At 44.4% G+C, this 24,217-nt stretch overlaps 1 protein-coding gene across 4 annotated transcripts in view; it reads right to left on the bottom strand.

Moving 5' to 3' along the window:
• The window catches only part of GRIN2B (glutamate ionotropic receptor NMDA type subunit 2B), a 287,157-nt gene that overhangs the window by 231,874 nt on the left and 31,066 nt on the right, over positions 1 to 24,217 (bottom strand). For all 4 annotated transcript variants that reach the window (XM_007064060.4, XM_037883416.2, XM_037883410.2 and 1 more), the window contains one exon: positions 3,711 to 4,139. In XM_007064060.4, the coding sequence (XP_007064122.2) occupies positions 3,711 to 4,121 (411 nt within the window). In that variant the 5' untranslated portion in view covers positions 4,122 to 4,139. The remainder of the gene's footprint in view (positions 1 to 3,710; positions 4,140 to 24,217) is intronic.

The following is a 24,217-nucleotide window of genomic DNA, read 5'->3' as shown; positions in this document are numbered from 1 at the left end:
GATATAGGTATAGATATGCACAATGTAGCAGAGTCACACTTATGTTTGGAAACTTATTTTTTTATTTCCTGCCTTTTTGGGTTCAAATTTTCCAATTTAATGTTGCACTAACATAGGTTTTTGTACTTGGACACAGATTTGCTCTCCGAGAGGCGACACAGCAGGGGGACAAGCAGGTTTACCCCAGCAGCGGGCCTGAGCGGGAAGTGGAAGGGATGGGGACATAGCTTCTTCCGGCCGCGCTGGGACACTGCCTGGTGCAACACAACAGCTGCCTGGGAGAGCGCCTGCTGCAGCAGCAGGGGGGCTGCCTACTGCCCAGGATCAACTTCCGGGGACAGCAGCCAAATGAGCCAGAGTCCCCGCCTCTGGCATACTCAGCCCCTGTCCCCAGAAGCCGAGCCTGAGCAGGGACAGGGCTGCCGCCCCCCGCCCACAGCCAGGCTCTCTCCCAGGAAGGTGGCTACTCTGCACAGAGCAGTGACTGGGAGTGGCTCCATCCCGTTCCCTGCCTGGGCCTGGCTGCCAGGGACAGAAGCCAAAAATGCCAGAGGGGAGCCGGTGCAGCAGGAGGACAGAGCCCGCCTCCGTGCCCCCCCACCACACACACACAGGTAATGTGGGGCCGGGAGAGTGGGGGGGCCCCAGGCTGGGGATGGAATGGGGAGGAGACATGTGGGGAGGTCACGTGTCCTCCCCTTTCGCTTGTACTCCCCCCACAGTATGGGGAGGCACCAGTTGTCTAGTCTCGATTGAAGTGAATCAAAAGTTAATAGGCACAGCATGCAACAGGGTTAGATTTGGCCAAGTGTTTTTTAAAAAAATAGAATCTTGCCTGTCACACTAAGGAAAGGCACAACTCTGTTTTGTGCAGTTCCATAGGTTTTGATCCGTACCACTCCATAGATAGATACGAAACCAAGCACAGGATTATGGAGTTGAAATAAGGGTCTGAAGCTGCAAAATGCTGAACAACCTCAGCCAGAACTGACTCTTGTCAAAGTTAAGGATGCTCAGCACTTCACAGGTAGTACACAGCACCTTGCAGGATCAAACCGTAATTATACAACTCATTTCCAGTACTGAGACTAAAAACCGACCCGTATTTATTGAGGCTGTGTGGAAATGGATCATTAAGCACTTACCAGTATAACTTCATTATTGTAAAGAAATATAACAGATATTTCATATATAACGTATTTTATTCAATTTGCCAAATAAATATTATCCATTACCCACATGAGAAGTCAGAAGCTTTAATGGTCAGCCATTTTAAATAGTGTGTAAAGAAAATGTTTATACAATTTTTCCAAAACTGGAATCTCTTTATTTGATTTGCTTACCCTGTTCAAAAGCTGCACATGGGAAGCTTGGTAAAAGCGACTCTTATATTCACTGAGCCCCATCTTCATGCCCCCTCATGGTCCTACCAGAATTTCCCATAGAAGTCAATGGGCAACATACAATACATGTTACTCTGCCAAGGAAAGACCTATGGAAGGGTAAAAACTCTTCAAACAACTCTGTGGTCCAAATTCTGCTCTAAGTTATACCAGTGTAAATCTGATCTGATTGCACCACGACCAGTGGAGTTACTCTGGATTTCTACTGGTATAATCTTAAATTGGAATTTGCCCCTTCAAGTTTAAACTCACAATTTTTCAGTGCTTTGGGCCTGGTGGTGTCATTTGTACTTATGCAAAGTGACTGTATAATGCCACCCTTCCACTCTGTTAATGTTTTACACCCGTTCTGCAAAGGTGTAGATGACTTCACGAGGTGCAAGGCAGTGGATAATCAAGGCCACAGAGTTGTTGCCTGAGTTACATAGAGCTGGGCAAAAAGGGGGGGGGGGGAATTATTTGAGAGTCATTTATTCAGCGATTATTTTGTATTGACTCAATTACTTCCTGAATATCACTTATCCATTTTTTCATAGAATATCAGGGTTGGAAGGGACCTCAGGAGGTCATCTAGTCCAACCTCCTGCTCAAAACAGGGCCAATCCCCAATTTTGCCCCAGATCCCTAAATGGCTCCCTCAAGGACTGAACTCACAACCCTGGGTTTAGCAGGCCAATGCTCAAACCACTGAGCTATCCCTATTTCTAAAGCTGATCAAAGACTGAGAAATATATTTGTGATTAATTTAGTCCCAAAAATGAAAAAAAAATGGAAAAAAATTATTCACAACAAAAATTCAGCCCACCCAAATTCCACAGTCTAATAGAACTCACTCCAAGGAAATGTTTCCTTACTATCCAGTTTAAGTCCCACCCCCCCACCGCATTCAATTACATCAAATTATGTCTTGCTGTCTCTCAGATCCCCTGAAAGGTGACCTGCAAAGGAATAAAATGGCTTGTACTCTTGTTTGCTTTGTGATGTGTAAAAGAAGGCCAGAAAAGATTTTGCCAAAGAAGAGTTGTTGGCCCAGATTCTTCCCTGCACCCAAGATGTAGGCCCAGCTACACTGATTCTATTCCAGGTAGAAGATCGCTCAAGCTGGGGGAATTCTCAGCTGAGCAGAACAGGCTGGTGAGAGCAGAGTCAAACCTGAGGCAGGGAATAGCAGAGGAGTTTGTAGTCAAGTTGCAGGATGGGGTCGATATCAAGGATCGGAGCCCAAGTCAGGTTTCAGGATCCAAGTCAGGAGGCAAGATCCAAATCAGCCAAGGTCAAAACCAGGAGTTCCAGAACAGGAGTGGTTATGGAAGCCACAGGAGACCCATACTATTGCCTGGACCATTCCTAGAATGCCTCTTGGGTGGATAAGGGGCAGGGAGTCAATCAGGAGCCATGATGCTGCCGTCTGTCAGACCCCATGAGGTGGGACTTCCCCTGGTCTGTAGCCAGAGCAGATCATGAGTGGCAGCATGGAGGTGTCCCCTACCTAGCAACTCTACAGGGACAAGTTTGAGACCTGCCTTGCAGTTCAAAGGAAATCAGGCCTGCTGTTTTTTCACATTCAAAATTCAGGACTTGTCTGCACTGATATACTATGGTGACTGAAGAAATTAGCGAAATTATGACAATACAATACAAGAGAATGAAAGATGCACAGTTGAAATTAGAAAGGGTTGTTAGCCAAACTGGTTGGGTTTTTGGATGGTTTTTTTGTATGGGGGAGAGGGACTGGTTTTGTGTTTTGACACTTTGGTTAACACCTATTTAACCCAATAACTAATTTAAAATGTGAGAGTTCACAGTAAGCATCCTGAGACCCCCAAGTGATTCTCCAGCTAAACCAGTGAAGGCAAAAAGTAAAAAATACAGTGGTTATAAATGGTCACAAAACATCATAAAAAAGAATAAAATATTTAAATCCTTTGCAGATCCCTTTTAGCAACTCCCTTCTCTCCTTGATCTTTGTATGCTTCATATAATTCCTGAAGAATGAGCTGAAGAAGAGCTATGTGGGGTTCAAGAGCTTGTCTCTTTCACCAACAGAAGTTGCTCCAATTAACAAATATTATCTCACCCAGCTTGTCTCTCTCATATAATTCTACACAGTTAGCATCTTTTCTATAGATGTAATTCAGCCACACTATACACACCTAGCTTTTTTTAATCTCTCCTTGAAAGTGACTCTCTCCAAGCATATAATCATTTGGCCAAGTGAGATTCCATCTGCAGACCACTGGCTATGTTATTTCTCAGGATATCAAACCCCACTTTCCTGATCTGTAATGGAAGAAAGCCAATGTCTACCTTGTCTGCCATGATCATGGAGGAGCCTCCGTGGATGCCAAGGATGGGCGTGAGAGTCTGGGCAGAAATGAAGTCCAGGATCTGAGCAATGGCTTCCTGGTCTGTGTCATCAGCAAACACCACACCTTGAACCTTCCGGTCTGACATGAGGTCGCAGATGCGGGTGATGATGCTCTTGGGATCTGTCTCATTCATGGCCACCAATTCCACTCGGGGCACCACTGAGAGGTGGTGGAAGTCATCTTTCTCGTGGGCGTCCTTGATGGCCACTTCGTCTGAGGTCCCCACCAGGATGACAGCAACGCCGATACTGGGGTGGCTTTTCTGGGCACGGGCCCCACCACCCGTCGTTGCTAGGACTGCCAGCACCAGCCAAAACTTTGGAGAATAACACTCCGCCCTGGGCCTCATCTTCAGCTCTTACACTCCCTGAGAAGAAAAGAGAGAGAGAGAGAGAGAGAAAAGAAAGAGATTAAATGAGAAGTCAGTATAGCACTCAGCCTCTAATGTATGTCATTGGTCCATCTAGTCCATTAAACCAGTCGTTCTCACTAGGGCTACACAGAGGTCTTCCAGGGGGGTACCATCAACTCATCTAGATATTTGCCTAATTTTACAACAGGCTACACAAAAAGCACTAGCAAAGTCAGTATAAACTAAAATTTCATACAGACAATAACGTGTTTATACTGCTTTGTATACTATACATTGAAATGTAAGTACAAAATTTATATTCTAATTGATTTATTTTATAATTATATGGTAAAAAATGAGAAAGTCAGCAATTTTTCAGTAATAGTGTGCTGTGACACTTTTGTATTTTTTATCTGGTTTTGTAAACAACTAGTTTTTAAATGAGGTGAAACTTGGGGTACACAAGACAAATCAGACTCCTGAAAGGGGTACAGTAGTCTGGAAAGGTTGACAAGCATTGCATTAGATCACCTCCTGTTGGATCAGACCGTTGGTCCATCTTGTCTGATATCCACTCCCTGAACCTGATCCAAAGCCCAATCAACAGGAGACTCTCCATTAACTTCAGTCGGTTTTGAATCAGGCCATCTGACAGGAGCCTTTACTTGACAATTCAGAGGAGGGGAGGAAGTGGCGGGGAGGGAATTGGATGGCTTAAGGGACTGGCCAGAAAATACAAAGCACATTATCTCTAAGCCTGCATTTCATCTCAGGCCCAAGTCAACAGTGATTGAAAGTTGTTGTCCTCTAATTGACATCCAGTTACCTACATGAAATGAGCTGGAGATGTCAGTCCTATGTCTCAATGTGTGTCCCCAGCACAAAAGCAATTATCACATAATTGGCACCAGTTTGCCCACATTTAGGTACTATAAGCAAAGAGTCAAAGCCTACTTAGGTCATGGATTCAGAACTCCTTTCTCAGCTCTCAGTATAATCCTTCCAGGTCAAGGCTGGGATGTATTGACAGGGGCGGTGTGTGCGCACGCTGCCATGGCCCATAATCCATTTACCTTGGGGATAAATACAGGACTTCAATCTGTGAGACTGTCATTTGGGCCCCTTTCACCAATGCTAAATTCACTTATTTAAAAAAAAAGGGGTTGAAGTGGGGCCAAATGTTGATAGTGCGCATGGCCAATTACAGATTGTTATAGTATGGGGAAGATTTTCCTTTCTACGCCAGTTGGTGACCCTCTTTGCTCTGAAGCACAAGAATAAATAAATCTCATACATTTTCATTTCTAGTGTATCCACAGATGTTACTATGATTCATAACCTGCAAATGTCTATTCTTTTTTTAAAAATCATGGAAGTTAGAAATGGAAGAGTCCTATTCGGTCATCAGTCCATCCCTATGCAGGACCATTCCCTACAGTATAGTTTATAGGTTTTATCCAGTCTCCTTGTAATAATCCTTAGCATTTATTTAGCACTTTACAAACCTTAACTAGTTAATCCTCCCAGCACCTCTGTGAGGTAAATAGTATTATCATCACTTTACAGATCTGCAAACCACCACAGAGAGCTTTGTTCCAGACTAGCCTGTGGCCATAGAGGAAGTCAGGAGCAGCCAGAATTAGAATACAGGAGTTCCTGGTTCTCCGTCCCACGCTCAGACCAAACACCCACATCAGTTTCTCAAGCAGGTGTATGCATTTCAGGTTATGGAAGACTGTTCTTCAACCCTATCAATCTCATTAAGCTATTCACCTCAAGATTCTGCAATGGTTAAACAAACATGGCGTAAACCAGGATGTCTTCTAAACTGCACCAGCTGCTCTCTTGCCCTGGTATTGTGAGAGAGCGTAAACAGGAGGACTCAACTGGACCTGTCTATACCATTCATTATTTTGCTTACCTCTATCAAAATCTCCTCCCCTCGCCAGTTACACAGATAGATATTCATAACAGCTGTAATGAGACTGGTAGGACCTTAGAGAACAACCCGCCCTCCTTTGTAGGTTCTGTTGTCCTAAACAGAGCCAGAGGCTAACAGGACAATATTGCTTGCATGGTCACCTAAAGGCTAGTTTTCTGCCCTGATATGAAGGAGATCTAAGTTTAGTTTCCTGGTCTCTCTTGCCTAGGGCAGGCGGAGAGTGCACACACTGCGTTAATATTACTAAATTAATAAACAGATAATAAATATTCACAGAAGGAACCAAATCCACTTAGAGGCTGAACAGACCAGGGGGAGGGATAGCTCAGTGGTTTGAGCATTGGCCTGCTTAAACCCAGGGTTGTGAGTTCAATCCTTGAGTGGGGCCGGTTAGGGATCTGGGGCAAAAATTGGGGATTGGCCCTGCTTTGAGCAGGCACTTGAACTAGATGACCTCCTGAGATCCTGTGCATGTGAAACATCAATCAATTCCAGCCTTTTTACTGTATTCTCCTTCTGAGAACAAGCTCACAAGAAGGAGTGAGACACTTCAAGAGTTCAGCAAAATGAACAGCTAACTTCATTCCAGCAGGACTGTTATCCTCCAATTACAAGTTGCTAAATTAGATTCCTTCACAGTGAAACGTGGTCCCCACAACTACAATGCTTTATTAACTTTAATGCACTCTATTCTCGCTCACTCGCCTTAATGTTATATTTGTTCTCTTTAAAATACGTCTCCTGTGATTTCTCTACTTATTCTCACACATTATAATGCACTTGGTTATGCAATGGCTAGTTGTGATGCCCAGAGAATAGAATCTGGTTTTACAGCACACCCCTTTCATACTGATTATTTTGAAATGCTTTACAAAGCACTGAGATGGAGACTAGCAATGCAGGAGGTAGGCAGACAAACATGGCAGCTGTTCTGTATTTGCACTCAGACTTGTTTTCTTGAAGGAGGAAATGTTGGGCAACACACCACAGTTACCTCCATTTTTCTTCCCATCAAAGCCATGGAATCTTTAATTTCTTCCTGGATCGGATGGGCAGAAAGGAACTCAGCAATTTACAGGTTACTCCAGAGAGGTTTTAGGACTGATAATCCCACAATCCTCAAAATGGACAAGAAAGCCAGGAATCCCTGCTCTTTCAATGGGATAAGTCTTTTGCTTCTTTCCCTAGTAGAGAAATTAAGAAATTAGACCCTACAATCACAATTATGTAGTTCATCATGGTTTCTGAAATGTATTCTCCCCCCCCCCTCCCCCCGCAAGGCCTGCATAGCTGGGTTCGTGGTGCTAAGCTTTGCGGGTCAGTGACTGCAAAAAGTGTTCCTAAACATTTGCTCAGATTCTAAGACCTAGTCTACACTAGGAAATTAGGTCACTATAACTACATTGCTCAGGGGTGTGAAAAATCCACACCCCAAACAATGCAGTTAAACTGACCTAACCAGCAGTATAGACAGCACTATGTCAACAGGAGAATACTCATCTCAACCTAGCTACCACCTCTCGGGGAGGTGGATTACTTATGCTGATGGGAGAAATCCTCCCATTGGCGTAGATAGTGTCTTCACAACAAAAAGTTGTGTCACTGCAGCTTTTTAAGTGTAGACAAGCCCTAACGCGATTGGTTTGCCTGGGTTTGTAACCTTTATTATCCACTTCTCGTGTGAATAGGTTTTATTTACACAAATGTTCAGGTAATGGCTGCTACTCCTGCTACTTCTGTTCACATATGACAAAGGGTATTTGCGCCAGAACAAGAATATTCCTTGCTTATTGTTTTAAAAAAAAAAATGAATAAAGTTTCAATCATCCAATCACGGAGCAGAAGCAAAGGGAGCAGTTTACAGACACCCCCACTGGCTGAAAGTTGTTCATATAAACTATTCACTGAATATGTGCAAATAACAAATATCTGTGCAGAAATCACGATAGGCTCACTAGCATAAGGGCTACATTGGTTAAATAATTTATTCACAATTAATAATACCAGGTTTAGCATTCAAGGTGTTTATCTTCAGAGGTGGAGGTTAATGCAAAATATCATTGGTATATTGTACAAAAGTTCTTTAAAATGGCTTTTTTGTAAATTATGTGGCATATTCAGGATACACAATGGTACTCTGTGTGGGGTTTGGACCTCGTTTAGGATGGCAAACATAATCCAGGTTTTGCCACTCCTGAGCAATGTACCAATCCCAAGCTCAAGCTTGGCCAATAAAACATTTTATCTCAGAGAGAGAGAGAGAGAGAGAGAGAGAGAGAGAATATACCACAGTGTGGTGAGCTAAAATGGTTTTACAGCCTATAATCTGACTTCACCCACCATTAAAATGCAGCCACCCCTTTTCTTGAAATGCGCTATCTAGTTAGCATGGCAGAGCAATGTTACATAACAATTGTTAGGACAGGAAGGGAAGAACAACTTCTCTAGTTGAAACTGCAAAGGGAATTTAAGTAGGCAGAAAGTCATTACTCAGGTTGGAATTCAGCCAGGACACAAGAGCTAATACACTTAAAAATGCCATGGGATCTTCACTTTACACTGTTTTTTTATACAGATTACATCTGAGACAAATATTAATAGAAAATTATATGGAGGTGTGGACAAAGTGCAGCTCAGTGATTGCAGATACTTCTATACAATATTTCGAAATACGTCAAGTACCAAAACAGCTTATCCTTCATCTAACAAATGTAACTATGAATAGGCTGTCATTAGAACAGTGCACAAGGTAACTAGCTAATCTTGTAGGCTGGAAAACAGTTACCCAGATGGAACTGAGGACAGAGTGAGGCCTGCTAACTGGAATTCCGTTAGCCATTCTTGTTGGTAACGTAGGGGGAGCTATACAATCCAGCTCATTTCCCCATAGCTGTGTCAGCTGCTGAGGCAGCAACAGGCAGAAGGGGAACTCCAATGAGCTCTACCCACCCCCCAGCCAGAGGCAGCAGCAGGAAGGGAAGTCCCAACATCCCCTTGCTTCATCCAGAGAGAGACACAGGAGGAAAAACCGTGGAGACCTCTCTCCGGGCTAGGAGGAAGATGCTTGCTGATGCAGGAAGCCTCCCCTGCTCTGCACACATAGCTGAGTGCACAGTGCTTGCTATCAGGATACCATCTTAGGGGGAACCTTGCTAGGAAATTAGTTCATTGCTGACTCAGGAAGAAGCACATCACCTATTCAACTGCCAACATCACTTCCTACAGCACCTCAGAAGTATTGCATCCAAATGCTTTCTAGGCCCTTCCCTGCTTAGCCTGTGAGATGGGGTGGGATCTGAGTTACCCAGGAAAGAATTTTCTGTAGTATCTGGCAGGTGAATCTTGCCTATATGCTCAGGGTTTAGCTGATCGCCATATTTGGGGTCAGGAAGGAATTTTCCTCCAGGGAAGATTGGAAGAGGCCCTGGAGATTTTTCGCCTTCTACTGTAGCATGGGGCACGGGTCACTTGCTGGAGGATTCTCTGCTCCTTGAAGTCTTTAAACCACGATTTGAGGACTTCAATAGCTCAGACATAGGTGAGAGGTTTTTCGCAGGAGTGGGTGGGTGAAATTCTATGGCCTGCGTTGTGCAGGAGGTCAGACTAGATGATCATAATGGTCCCTTCTGACCTTAGTATCTATGAATCTATGATTGAGGTCACAGTCCCAGGTAGCATGTCTTCAAATTCCATAGTCCTAATCATAACCCTAATTCCATTGCTAACCTCACTTCTGAATCAAATCTAGCCCTGACTCATCCCTAATCATAAGCCTGATTTTGGTGCTAACCATAACCTAATGCCCCACTACAGTGTTTCCCAAACTTGGGATGCCACTTGTTCAGGGAAAGCCCCTGGTGGGCCGGGCTGGTTTATTTACCTGCCGCTTCCGCAGGTTCAGCCGATCGCGGCTCCCACTGGCCGCGGTTCACCGCTGGAGACCAATGCGGGCTGCGAGAAGTGGCGGCCGGTACGTCCCTCATCCCATGCCACTTCCCGCAGCCCCATTGGCCTACAGCGGCGAATTGCGGCCAGTGGGAGCCGCAAACGGCCGAACCTGCAGACACGGCAGGTAAACAAACCGGCCCGGCCTGCCAGGGGCTTTCCAAGCCAACAAGCGGCGTCCCAAGTTTGGGAAACACTGCCCTACTACAACACTAACTATAGTCACCCTCCTGAGCACAATGCTGTGCATAAACTTAACTCTAATATTAACCCTTTGCTAATCCTGAATATAACCTTAACTGAACCATGCTTAACTTCTTAACTTAGTCTGTACTATGGCAGACAATGAATACAAAGACAACACTCATGCTTCAGGGCATAAGCAGATCACCAGTGGGGTCAGGAAGAAATTCACCTCACCACTGGTATAGTACAGTACAATTAGATGCATTATAGGTGTTTAAACCCGCCTCTGAAGTATCTGGCATTACATATAACAGGTGAGAGGATGCTGGATTAGCTGGGCCATTGGTTTGTTCAAATAGGGTAAAAGGTGGGATACCATACTAGACAAGCCACTGAGCTGTTTTGGAAAGGGAACTCCTATATTCTTACACCAAAGAAGAGTTTTATTTCTATGTTTACATGGTGGAGAAAAATACTTCAGTATATTTAATCTTTTACACTAGCTGTTCCCCAAATGAACTGTGAGAGTAGAGGAGAACTCTGGGAAGGAAGGGGTGGGAGTAATGGGAGCCTTATCTCAACACACTAACTTTTCAGTTCTGAGAACTGAAGTTCAGATCTGGTTTAAGTCATATGTCATGTTAGGTGGCTTTAAGCAGACACCCAGGATTGAAATAGTAGGGGGATGCAAGTCAGGATTGTGATCCATTCGCAAAGTTGTGTGACAGTCCTGTGACCAAAGAATCCCTTAATACCAACTGACAATGGGGTTACAGGAATGTCTTGATTCTGGTATGTACATTCTGGTTCAATAAAGAATGTCATGTGAGGACTTAAATGAAAGCCAGGGTAACACTTGTTACTAATATTGTTGTGAAATGTATGTAGAGATACAATGTAATACTCCTGGGGAGACTCTGCACATGCAGAATTCATGTCCCCTGCAGATTTTTTTTTCCCTGCAGAAAATACATTATGCTGGATGCACTTACATCTTTTGCCCACAAGGGGCTGCTTTGGCACCAGAAGAGAGGGCAGCCAGTTCAGGGGCTGGAGCAGCCAGCTGTGGATAGGGAGGGGGCAGAGACTGCGTTCCTCACAGCACCCTACCCACAGGGCCAGGTGAGGAGGCAGAGGATGGTGGGGGGACAGAGCAGGGCACATGGAGCTGCTGGGGGGGTCACACAGATGGTTCAGAAGGGCTAGTGGGGGGACAGACTGGGATGGGGGCACAGGAACTAGTGGGATAACAGCATTGAGCCAGGGGCTGAATGGGAGGAGAGTGCAGGCCACATGGGGACAGGGGCAGATGGGCCTGACTGAATGGGAGAGGCTAGAGGTCAGTCAGGATCTGCATGGGGGAGGCTCCCCAACTCCCTAAAAATCCCTCCCCCACAAAAAAACTGTTCGATACTTCTCCCACCCACACCCAACAAACCTCCTGGTTCACTCCCAGGCTCCTTCTCAGCTATTACGTCCCTCTCCCTCAGCTGCTCCATTACCCCTGACTCCCCCAAGACTTTCCACTGCTTCTGAGGGGTGCAGGAAATACAGTTCTGTATTGTAATTTAAATGAATTATTACTCAAAGTTCTGTGTTAATATGCCTAATAAGGAATCTATTTGTCAGAAACATTTCCTGAATCTTTTTTGTTGTCTGTATTGTTACAGACATACTTGCTGAGAGGTATTTTGAAATAAATTACCAACATAATGGAAAATGGCAAGATTATATTGTGTTATTTTTGACAATAAAATATGCAGTATTTTGCAGAATTCTAAAATGTTGTGTAGCGAATATTTAATTTTTTGGTGCAAAATTTTTAATTTTTTGGCACAAAATTCCCCCAGAAGTAATGTAAGGAGTTATGTGTGTATGATGAAAATGCATTCTCAGATTCTGTATCAAGGTATGAATCACCTGCTGAGGGGGAAAAACAGTCCTGTCAGACCAGATGTTAATTCACCTAACTCTGTCCAGATGTAAATTAATCATTGTAAGGTAACACAGTGGTCACAATTTACATACAAAGCCAAAGAAGAGATGTGAAGTCAACAGTGAAGTAGCACACAGGAAAAATAAGCCACAGGTGGTTACCCTGTATCTGAGAACAGACAAGCAACTTTTGGGGAGATTATTAATAGAAGGCAAACACCCCCTCCCGTCCTGCACCTAGGAAGTAAATGGGCAGTGTATTTACATTCATGAAAACGGGATCTCAACCAACCTTGGTTGAAACTGTTGCACAAGAAACTTCTTTAGACAGGAAGTTAACCTGTTAATTAACATTCGTCTCTAGAAAGTATGTTATGATTTTGTTTTATAAGGAGCCTTTTGTTTCCAATATCCTGACTTACTATCACTTGAACCTTTGGTAATATATAGAGAAAACAAAAATAAGTTTATCGAAATGCTATTATATTAAGCAAAGTGCTGGATCAGAGCTGAATCTTACAAGCTGCTGCATATATTGTTCCTTTTGGGACAGAACAGCAGACCTGATATTTCACAGAGTAGCCAGTGACAGGGGCTGGACATTACAGGGGGACACTTGAAAGGGGATTGTGGATAGGGGTGCACCTATTGTTAACCTGCAAGGCACAGTAAGGGCTAGCATAGCCCAGAGGAGAGTACTTGGGTGGCTAGAAGACTGGCGGTGTCAGGGAGCTGGCACCTAGCTAAGCACAGGCAAGACTCCCTCATGCTGGAGGAAGGGGGTGACAAGATAATTTTCAGCCTGAAGTACCCTGACAACTGTCACAGGCCCAAACCCAGAGTAGCAGGAGGTATAGGTCAGGATTAGCAAGACAGCGTGGGTTCCAGTTCTGGCCATGCTGTGGGTGAGGACTGAAATAGCAGGGTTACTATCAGGAGATCTCTGCTCAGATGCTTTCTCCCCCTCTGTCAGAAAGGGCCGGGGGGGGGGGGGGAGGGAGGGAGGGATTGATGCTGGGTCTCCTACATTCCAGGTGAGCGCTGTAACCACTGAACTAAGAGATATAAAGTGGGCAACACCTCCTCCTCCTTCTCCTCCAGCTGCTTTGTGTGTAGCGAGGCAGACACCTAACTGATTCGCAGAAGAAAAGCCATAGGCCCCTAAGCTGCCAGATTCCAGGAGAGGGGTTCCCAGCAATGGACTGCTAGCCCAGACTTAGGCACCTCTCTCTGCGAGAGAGGCAGGGCTTAGGACACACCCCTCTCGTCTGCATCGCCCTTTGGCTAGTTAAGATGGTTCTCTGCCTAACATGTTGATTTTGTGGATGACATTTGTAGGCACTTCCCTTCCACATTCATTGTGTAGGGAGCCTGGGCCTCTAAATCGGCTTTGTGGATCGCAGTGTTGTTCCAGTGATTTTCTAGGTGCCTAGAAGTTTGGGGCGGTGATGCTGAGCATTGCAATATCTAAGTCCCTCCATGGATCTGGGCTTCTGTGCTTTTCGTCAGGCTGGCCCCGATGCCTGGAACATCCTTCCATACCTTTATACCACACATCTCTCCTCACATCTCCTTTAAATCTCTCCTCTGCTCTCTTTATTCACCCAGCCCCTGCTTTGCAGACCTCCACCCCAGACTTCACTCTTGGCACTGCCCTGGAAATTTGTAAGTATTAAAAACCTGCACGCTGTATGTAACAAAAAGCACATCCCATGCATTTTCACTGCTCAAGCCCTTGTCCTCCCCTATCCTGGCCCCAACTCCTTTGTTCACTGTCATCCCTTATGCTGTTATTATTAATTATTTTTATTACAGTAGTGCCCAGTAGCCTCGATCAGAATTAGAACCCCATTTTGCTGGGCACTTTCCAAGCAAGGACGAAGAGACAGTTCCAGCCCCAGAAAGTGCTGTGTTTCATTTAGATAATAAGCTATTCAGAGCAAGCCCTGGACATTTATTATTTGTTTGTACACTTTGGATGTTGATAAATGAAATTAATGATGATAAAGAGTAATATTAACACATTCAGAAAGTGAGGGCCCAGAGGCTACTGATATCTGAGGGTGAATAAACAAACCTGCCACCCCGTGATTTGTGCAAGATCCATTCAGGACAGGAATGAAAATAATTCACTCTGGAAAGTCCGAGGGGAGAAAATTGCTGCAATTTAGATTATTTTAACCATATTTGAAACCCAGTTACATTCTTACCGTGTTACACAAACTTCTCTCTGCAATAATAATAAAACATTTCTACATGTCCTATGAGTTTAGTTCTTCTCTTCCCCTCCATCACTCTTTCTTTCTCAGTCTTTTTCCCACCAATTAATTTTTCTAACATTCAACTTTTCTGAATTTCCCCTCTCTATTTCTCTCCCCCAAGTCTGGCTTTCTCTTTAGCTTTCAGTTTTGTTTCCCTTAGTATTTTCTCTTTTATTGTGGAACGTATTATGGACCTGAGCCAAAGCCCACTGAGGTCAACTGGAGTCTTTTCACTGACTTAAATTATCTTTGATTTGGGCCCTATAGTCACTTTTTTGTTCCTTTTCTTTCAGCCATTTCCTTCCCCATTAAGTTACATACAGCTTTGAGCCACAAAGTTTGGATCCAGATCCAAATGTCCTCATAGTTTGAAGGAGGTCCAGAGCCATCTGTAGTAAACAGCGTTCCCTTCTCCCCCATCTTTAAAGGCCATACTGCCTGTGACCTTTGGACAGGTGTGTAGTGTGGGGGTGGGGAGAGTGCCAGGAGCATTTTCATGCCCTGCTGAGAAGATCTCCCTTGGTGAACCCCATGTGGGGACTTCTGTTTCACACACAGTCTCATATTGATAGTAGACCATTGTAACAGAGCCAAATCTACCTCTCCTCTCCTCAAATATATATATTTTGTGCATAGGTAAATGGATGCTATCTGATCTAGCTACAGCATCTATGGTTCTGGAGAGACCAGCACTGTATACTTCATCGCAATTAGAAATGAAAATTCTCTATTTAATGATCCTGACCTCCTCCTGGTCCTTTCAGAATTGTTCTATGCCAAATATTCTTCAGCAAGCTGTACAGTTTGGAATGACTCAAGCAATGGGGTTTCCACCATTTGGAGACAGTTCCACAGTCTAACAGAGATCACTCTTAGGAAATGTTTCCTGACATTCAGCCTTTGCTCAGTGTTATCCAGTGACTTTAATTATACCCCTGTGGTCCAGCCTAAATAATTCCTCCCTCTGCTTCTTGCTGTTTCCACCCTTACAGTATTTGTAGATGGTTAATCAGATCACCTCCTTAGTCATCATCTGGTCACAGTATGTGCTTAGTTCTTTGAATCGTTCCTTTGGCCCGTCGCAGGACAAACCAGAGACAGTCAAGATAAGAACCAAGCTACTGAGAGTGGGGTATTGGTGACTTTGTTCTACGAGCTGGCACATGTAAGCTGAGCTGCTGGAGTGAGCTTAACACACACATACGCCGTTACGTGAGACAGCAGGTCAGTATGGCACTGGCCAGTGCCAACATGTAAATGCCAAGACATAGAGGCTTGGCAGAATCTTCAGTTCTGACCTGCAGAGCCAGACTGGAGCCCTCACTATGTGCCAGGATCTATCCTGTTGGACAGATTTGCAGCTATGAGACAGCTCCTCATTGCCAAAGAGATTGAATGATCCTCCCCACCTGGAGGGCTCAGTTACAGCAGCTGTCACTCCATGTATGTGCCATTTGAAACAAGGTTTTCAGAGCTCGCAAGATGGAAATGGGTTTTCATACACTGATTCCTGGATCTCCCAAACCGCAGAAGTCAGACCCTCATCCTACGCCAGTCTCAGAGTGGAAATCAGATTTAGGGCTAGATGCTCTGAGCCAACTGAGCAATTGTGTGCATGTGTGAACACTCTCGATAGGCTTGAACCTGGGTTACATCAATTTAGCTTAATGAAGAGCAAAAACAATGTAAGCCAGGTTTAACACAATGCAAGAGTGTCAGCACACATAATTACACCAATTTGCAAACCAGTGTAACATCACACCTTTACTTAAACTGGTGCAATTTCTGTGCGGAGTCCAGGCCTCACTCTTTCAGTTTTCATTCCACACAGATAAATAATGTGTCAGCTGAAGAACATTTATATAAAGAAACTCATCTTCTTAAAAAAAAGTGTTTACATTCTGGTTTTAGCCCTAACCAAAGACACAATTTGAACCAAACTGAAAGTTAATCTGAAATTTTCAAAGTGACCTTTGGGATTTAGACACACCATTTCAATTAATAGCAATGGGGGCTGTGCATCTAAATCCCTTAGGTGGCACTGAATACCTCTGACCAAGTGTTTCTCTTTGAATTTTCCATCCACGGTTGTTTTCCCGTATTGAGTGAAGTTTTTTGATGCAGTCTTTGCCCATTCTGCTCTTTCTGTGCTTTGGTCGATTGTTGTAAGTTTATGAAAAAATAAACTAAATGTCCTTATAAAAAAAAGTTAGAGATTGGAAGGAATGTCCCCAGTCACTGAATCTCTCCCACTCTGTACCTAGTACTTCTTCATTCCCTGCACAATGCCCCTGAGGGGGAATATAGAGAAGTCAATCTTCAGGTAGCATTATTTTCTCTAGTCACTTGGAGAACCAGCTGTCATCAGTCACCACAGTGCTGAAATCCCAAGGGCTGATGTAGAAAAAGCCACATAAAGGGACACTGCCAAGCTATTTAGATCCAAAATATACATCTTGTAAAAGAAAAAGAAAAAAGGTTTCATAGAATATAATATGAACAGGAAAGTTTTTGTAATTTTTTTTTAATGGAAACAGTCAGAATGTTGCCCCCCTGCAGCGTTGTGAACCCAAAAAGGAACCAACCCCTGGGAAGGGTCCTCAGGGGAAGAGGTTATTTGCCTATACCCCCTTCAACGACAGCAGGCAATGGAAAAGTCTCTGCACTAAGGCTGCTGCCTGTGACCCCAGTTCAGAAAAGCACTTAAGCACACACTTAACCTTAAGCATTTACTTCAGTGGGTCTTAGCCATGTGCTTCAAGGTTGTGGAATCTCTGTTATCAGAGGGTTTTAAGAACAGGTTAGACAAACACTTGTCAGAGATGATCTAGGTATATTTATGATTCTAAGATAAGCACATGCTTAGGTGCTTTGATGAATAACGGATGGACCACTGAATCCCACCCTGCATGAACAGTCCTTGCCCAGTGTGTGTGTCAGAGATACCAAGGAAGGATGTTACAGATGGCAGGCACTGCAAAGGAGAAGGCTCTTGTGCCAGCAGTGCCAAGACTGTGGGGAAGCACAAAGACACAGCAAAGTAGCAGAAGTGGGAAGGGAAATACAGAGAGGTCAAGTCCATGAGACAGGCCAGGGCAGAGCCATTGACTTCTGTACAAACAAGGGGACAAGGTTAAAGTAGGGGCAAAATATTCAAGAGTGCCCATGTGACCTAGGAATCTACATCCCACTGAAAGTCACTGGGACTTAGGCACCTAAGGGTATGTCTACAGTGCAATTAAAAACCCCTGGCTCGCCCATGCCAGCTAACTCAGGCTCCCATGGCTTGGGCTGCCAGGCTGTGTAGTTGCAGTGTAGACTTCCTGATTTGGTTCTGCAGCCTGAGCTCTGGGATCTCAAACTGATTTCTATAGACAAGGCAGCAGACAGCAGCATTTTACACATACTGGAGTCCAAAGCAATGTGGCTCAGACGGACCATTTGGGAAGGGTGGATGACTATTCAGCAGAGGCTTGCCGTCAGTACCCTACTTTAAAATTGCCTGCCCTTGTCAACAACGGCCCTTTTTCCTTTCCTTGTCCCTGTTTCACTTCACTCTGATCTCTCGTAAAGTACGCCTTTGAATTATTACTGTCATTGCTTTAAGAACAAAAAACAAGCTGCCCAATAGTGACTAGTGATTGGGGGAGGCTAATCTGAGATGCCTTACAGGGGGCTGATTGAAGATGCCTCAAGCTGGGCACCCTAAGAACAGAAGCATCCAAATCCCTCATCCCTTTGGAAAACCTTGGCTCTTCTGATAAATATCAAAGCCATGGGGGATACTAATGCAGAAGGGGGTGGAGGGGTTGTAAATAAAAAAATCAAAAATACTTCCCAGATACTATACACTAGAGTCCCACTCCATCTCCCACTAAAGTTAATAGAGTCTTCCCTTGACTACCCTGGGATTTGTATCAGCCCTAGATTGGAAGGAATTAGGAAAAGGAAGCTCAGAGAACAGGGGCTTCTAGCTTCAAGAGCATCACTTATCCCTTCTCTCCCTCGCCCCTCTTCTCTCTGCTATTGTCTCTCTGTTTCTTCCTCTCCATCTCCCTTTCCCCCACTTGTCTCTCCCTCTGTCTCTCTTCCCTTCTTCTTTTGTTTCACTCTTGCCCACTGGCTTTTTCTTCTCCCTCTCCCAACTCTCCCCTTCCCTCTCTGCCCCGCCTCCCCCCAACCCAGTTTCTCTTTCAGTTTAATGACCAGTAAGGAGTCAGTCATCAAGCCATTGGATTCAATATGTTTTCACAGTACATTAGTGCTGTGCACCAGACCATGCTGTGCCTGTGATTGTACGACAAGTCAGGGCCAATTCATCTTACTGAGACTTTCCATCGGTGGCGGCCAGAAAGCTTTGCCAGCTTTAGGAACAAGGCACGGCATCTCCTGACCTCTCACACGGCTCAGCACTAGATCATATTCATTAGCCGTAGAGATGGAGACATAAGACACGCACAGCCAGTTGTGACCAGCTTTAGTCATTGGCTACAAACACTTCAAAGGCAACAATGGAAGGAGCCAACCTGGCTCAAAATGATGGGCCAGATTTGGCTGCGCTTAATGCCACCTTCATCCGTTTTCACCAGACTTCCTCACACTCTCCTTTCCCCAGAGCAAAACTGAGGTGCCTGACAAACTCAGTCACCGCCTCCACTTCAATCATCTTCCCCAGCAATTTACCGAGCGGCTCCTTCCCTTCCAACACATACGAAGATGTGCAACCACATCAGCTCTCTCCCTCAGGCTCTGCCCCTGGTGTCCCCACTCAATACAGTTCAAACTTCTTGGGCCTGATTCCCATTTACACCATGGCCACTTTACTTTGTGTTAGCAGCATAAGAGCCTTAAAAATAAGAGTAAAAGAGAACAAATAAAAGTAAAAATAAGTACTATTTACTCCCATTTTAAGGGGCTTTTACACTGCCAGAACAGTGTAAAGGGAACCTTAGTGTAGATGAGAATCATGAGCCTTGTTTTCAAAGCCCTCCAGAAAATGCCTCAGCCTGCCACATGGCCTTCTCTCTCCTTGGTGACCAGGTGTCCAGTTTTTGACCGAAACACCTGGTCGAAAAGGGATCCTGGCGGCTCCAGTCAGCACTGCTGACCAGGCCATTGACTTTCCAGTTGATGACGGTGCCGCACAGTGGGGCTGGCAGGCTCACCATGCAGCTCCCAGGAAGCAGCTGGCATGTCCATCTCCTAGGCTTAGGGCCAGGTGACAAGGGGGGTCAACGTGCCGCCCCAGCCTTCACCCGCAGGTGCAGCTCCCATTGGCTGGGCAGAGCAGGGGACGAACTAGTGGCTGTTGGGGGTTGTGGCATCCACCTCTCCCGCTGCTGCTGGCCCTCTTCTCCTCCTCATGCTCTTCCTGTGGCTGGGCTTGTGCGGCAGCGCGTGCCCTGTGGCGGACCGCAGTCTGTTGCCCCATTGCTGTCACCCAGGAATTTGAGATATGTATCCTCATCTCTGAGTGCTGGGAATGGGGCTGCAACCCCAACTCTGACTTTTATTCCTTTTGCTGGCTTGCGCACAAAAAAATTGACACCATAAAATATATGTGTATTCATTTCATAACAAGTTTTTAAAAGAGACGGGAACTCTAAAAGAAATGTAGTATTTCTTAAAAAGTGAATGTTGTTGATTAGTAATTGCAGAAGAGCCAATGTATCAGACATTTCTCCCCACCTTTGTCTAGCTTTATTATAAATTTTGTTGCAGACTCTTTTTGTGTATGTCCAGTACCTGCCACCCTGGAGCTCTGACCTTAGTTGGGGTCTCTAGGCACAAAACAACAATTATAATCATAAATAATGTGGAAGTATGTGTGTTAATGCATGCTAGATGTGTACACATGAATACATGTATGTATCTGCATGTAGGTGTGGGAGTCAGATGGATTTGTATTTGGGCTTCAGGAGTGGGCCTTTAATGGACCCATTGCAGCTGTGATAATGTGTGGCCCTAATTCTTCACATAAAATTACAATAACTTTAATGAACAAAAAACATGGAGCTGGTTACAAAAAATGGGAAGAGGGGAGGGAAAGAATCATGAAAACCTTTGTGAAATTTCTTTTTTTTTTTTTTATTACCCTTTTTGACTATTTTGCTGCCAGCTCTAGCATCCTGTAACAATTAAAACTGAAATTAGCATAATACATCTGTCAAAACAATAAATATGCCTGTTTGGGCCTTGCATTGAAAATAAGCACGTGAGCGAGGGTGGGGGAGAGCAAGCAATGGAGGGAGGGGGGATGGAGTGAGCGGGGGACGGGACCTTAGGAAGGGGCGGGGCAAGGGTGTTCGGGTTTCTGGAATTAGAAAGTTGGCAACCCTAATCTCTCCCTTCTCCACTACCCACAGCCACCACTTAGCTAACCTTGGCAACCTTTTTGTCTGTTCATTCTCTGCCTCAGTGACTCCTCATCCCATTTGAAATCTCGGCTGAATTACGTTTTTCCTTCCTACTTTCATTGTGTTGGCTTTGTGGTTTTGTTTTTAGTTTTGTTTTTTTAAATGCTTGAAAGCATTTTGAGTACAGTTTGGCTAGAAGGGACCATATCAGATGTAACCCCAACTTCAGCACCCAGAATTAGTGGATACTATTTGAAAGTCAAAGTGGTGCCCCTTCTGAGCATTTTCCAAATCTGTAAAAAAGAGATAAAACTGCACTGCTTCATAGATTTGGGAGGCTTAATTATTTATTGTTAGTGAAGCATTTTTTTGATCATCGGATTATAAAAGCTGTAGAAGTTCATGGTATATTATCTATTGTCTTCCATTGCACTTTCCCCAAGGCAATAATATTCTTCCTGTGAGATAACACCCAGTATTACACACTGTATCCTAGATAGGATCTAACAAGATCTTTTTTACATATAAAGTCTCCAGAGCAGTAAATCCTAGTTTAATTGGGGGTAGGGAGAAAGGTGTTGATTTAATTCCACAAATGGTTATTGGTTTCAAAGGAAAATCCCCTCATAACCAATACTGACACAGCCATATCTGTTTGGACTGTGATGCTGTCATACCTCACAAGCTAAACAGTGTGATGACTGGTCTGTACTTGAATGGGAGACCACCAAAGAAACCCAAGGTGGTTCAAGGTGTGATGGCAATAGAGTAGTTAGTATTGAATCACTGCTCTGATGTGGTGTTAAGAGTTGCTCTGCTTCAAGGATTCCACGTTCTGATACCCTGGCCATAAAAGTCAGAGATCCAATTACAATTATTACAATCAAGAAAAAGGAAATTTCCTCCCAGATTTCCCTTGCAGTTTCAATTAGAGATTATATTCACTTCCTGGACCAAATTATCATATAGCGTGTATGTGTTCTGTTAAAAAGCTGGTATGTTCCCATCCAGAAGTAGACACATTTTATACACGGACCCCTCCAGAAGCAAATGCATTTCACTGGCAGATGCATTTTATACATACACACACTTCGGGCCAGATCAGCAGCTGGTGTGGATGAACATAGCTCCATCTACTTCCATGAAGCTTTGTTGATTTACATAAGCTGAGGATATCTGGCCCATGATATTTCAAGTGCTTTAGGACCCTGTGGAACAAAAAGTTCTATAGAAATTAAATTAATAGCATTGTTGTTGAACGTAAGGAATTTCTGTCAAGGCTGATCACTCCCCACCCAAGGCAAACCACATAATTTTCTGTCTTAAAACGTTTCCTGGCTAAAGAAAGATGCTTCAATCCTTTCAAAATGAGGGTTGAAGTGGAGCTACCACTACCATACAGTGAGTCTCCAAGAGTTTGGCGGTTCCATTTAGATAAGCAACCAAACCCTCTTGAGACTGCAAAACTGAAATCACGTGAGAATAGGATTTCCTTGTGATGTTTCCAGTGCTTCCCGCTTCCAATGGGACCACAAATGCAATGGTTTCCTGGCAGTATGTCAGGCCTCCTAGGCCTAATGAACTGAAAAGCACAGAGGTAGACATTGTATAAACACATGGGAGGAAGGGAAATGAAATGTTTGACGCCTCAACCAAATATGAGTGCTTGAAGTTTGGAGAGACTCAGGACTCTTTCTATTTCTGTCCAAATTGGATTGCTCCATTCTTATCTAGAAATCCAACTCTGCAGCCAGACACCAACCTTCCTCCCATGCCAGCATAGAGCCCAGTGTGCTGGGTTGTTGCTCCTGCTCGCCAGGGTTATTGCTGAGGTGAAGGGAGCAACAACATCCAGCCAGAAGCTAAATTTTAACTAAGGGTGGTGCCAAAGTGGTTCCCCATCCATTGCATTGTCAGTTCTGTTCTTGTGAAGGGATAGGTGAGCATTGAGATACTAGTCCTGTCTTCTGAAATAATTTCATAATGTCCTCCTGTTAAAGTGGGAGTCCAGCTAGTGACAGGCTGCACTCTGCGGGTAGCTCCTGTCCTTATTTTCACATGGCAGTTTCTATCTTAGTGTTCTGAATAGCGAAAGATTACATTGCTATAAAATATCTTCAGGGCCCTATAATGGAATAGGGATGAGTGAGTGAAACAAGTCAGTTCAGATATATTAACCAGCCCTCCAACCTTTGCCCCCAAACATACGCCTGAACCACCCACTGACCCTTCAACATTTCCAGAGGCTCAGAACATTCAGTTCGCTTTTGTTTCATGGTATTTTTCATTTTCACAGCGGCTTCCCCGCTTCCCACTTCCAGCCCAGGGGCCTGATCCAAAGCCCAGTGAAGTCAATGGAAACACTCTCACTGACTTCAGTGGAATATGGATCAGGCCCCAAATGCACTGAAATTATCACAATTATTATTATTATTATTATAAATTATAGCACGCTTTTCCAGCTCAACTGTAAGCAGGGAATTTTGAAGATCAACCAAAGTTACAGTTAGGTACAGACAGTCCTCTGCCCTTTACCTTACTCACACTACACCCCCTTTCTGGCCTAATGTCCTGAACACCTTCTCCATTGCTCTGAAGCACAAATTATGGGTCCCATTTTCAAGGGCATAGTTTTACACCCACAAGGAACTGCATAGAAAGAAACAGAGAACTATGTTTTTAAAATGTCCGTAAGAAGCCTGACTCCCCAATGCCCTGCACTCTGTGTAATCATTTACACCAGTGAAAAATGGGTGTAAAACATCACCCTGCTGATCTGGCAGCATTTCACCCCTACTTTGCATGGGTGTAAATGGCTGCACAAGGTGCAGGGCAATAAGAAATCAGGCTCAGTGTCTATAAATATGGTACATATTTTGCTCTCTCACTCCTCATATGTAATCGGTCTGGGGAGATGGGGGGTAGGGAGAAGCTAGAACAACAAGCCATGTGCCTGTCATTACCCTGATTCCTTTGCTTGTGTGTTGTATTCTGATCCCTCTCCTTTTGTCTGTATTTTACCTTCTTAGCTTGTAAGCTCTTTGAGGCAGAGACCCTCTTCCTATGTGTCTGAAGTACGATAGGGCCATAGTCTTAACTGAGGCCTGTGGGCACTGATCCTGTACATAAGAAACAGAATAATTACTGATATAAGGAATTGATTCCTTCTCCCCTTCTTGAAAAGATCAAGGACTGAATCAGACAGCGGCTGACCTCCCTTCTGACCCTAGCAGCCGGGATGACACACGCTGGTAGCCTGTGTGTTGGGAAGCTTGCACTGCCACTGCAGATAAAGCTCGCACCCATGCCTGCCCTGTGGAGAAAGAACTTCTCCAGGGCTGTCAGTCCTGTGGCTTCACCCCTGCTAAAATTCACTTTAAAAAAAATGGAAAAGGAGCAATAGCCTAAAGGTAGAAATGAAAAATTTCAGGTGGCAAGACATTATGGGGGAAAATGAGCAATTAGGCA

The sequence above is a fragment of the Chelonia mydas genome, chromosome 1 (genome assembly GCF_015237465.2).
Source record: "Chelonia mydas isolate rCheMyd1 chromosome 1, rCheMyd1.pri.v2, whole genome shotgun sequence".
Lineage (NCBI taxonomy): Eukaryota > Metazoa > Chordata > Testudines > Cheloniidae > Chelonia > Chelonia mydas.
The sequence above is the reverse complement of the archived record's forward strand: the minus strand, read 5'-3'. Positions and strand labels throughout refer to the sequence as shown.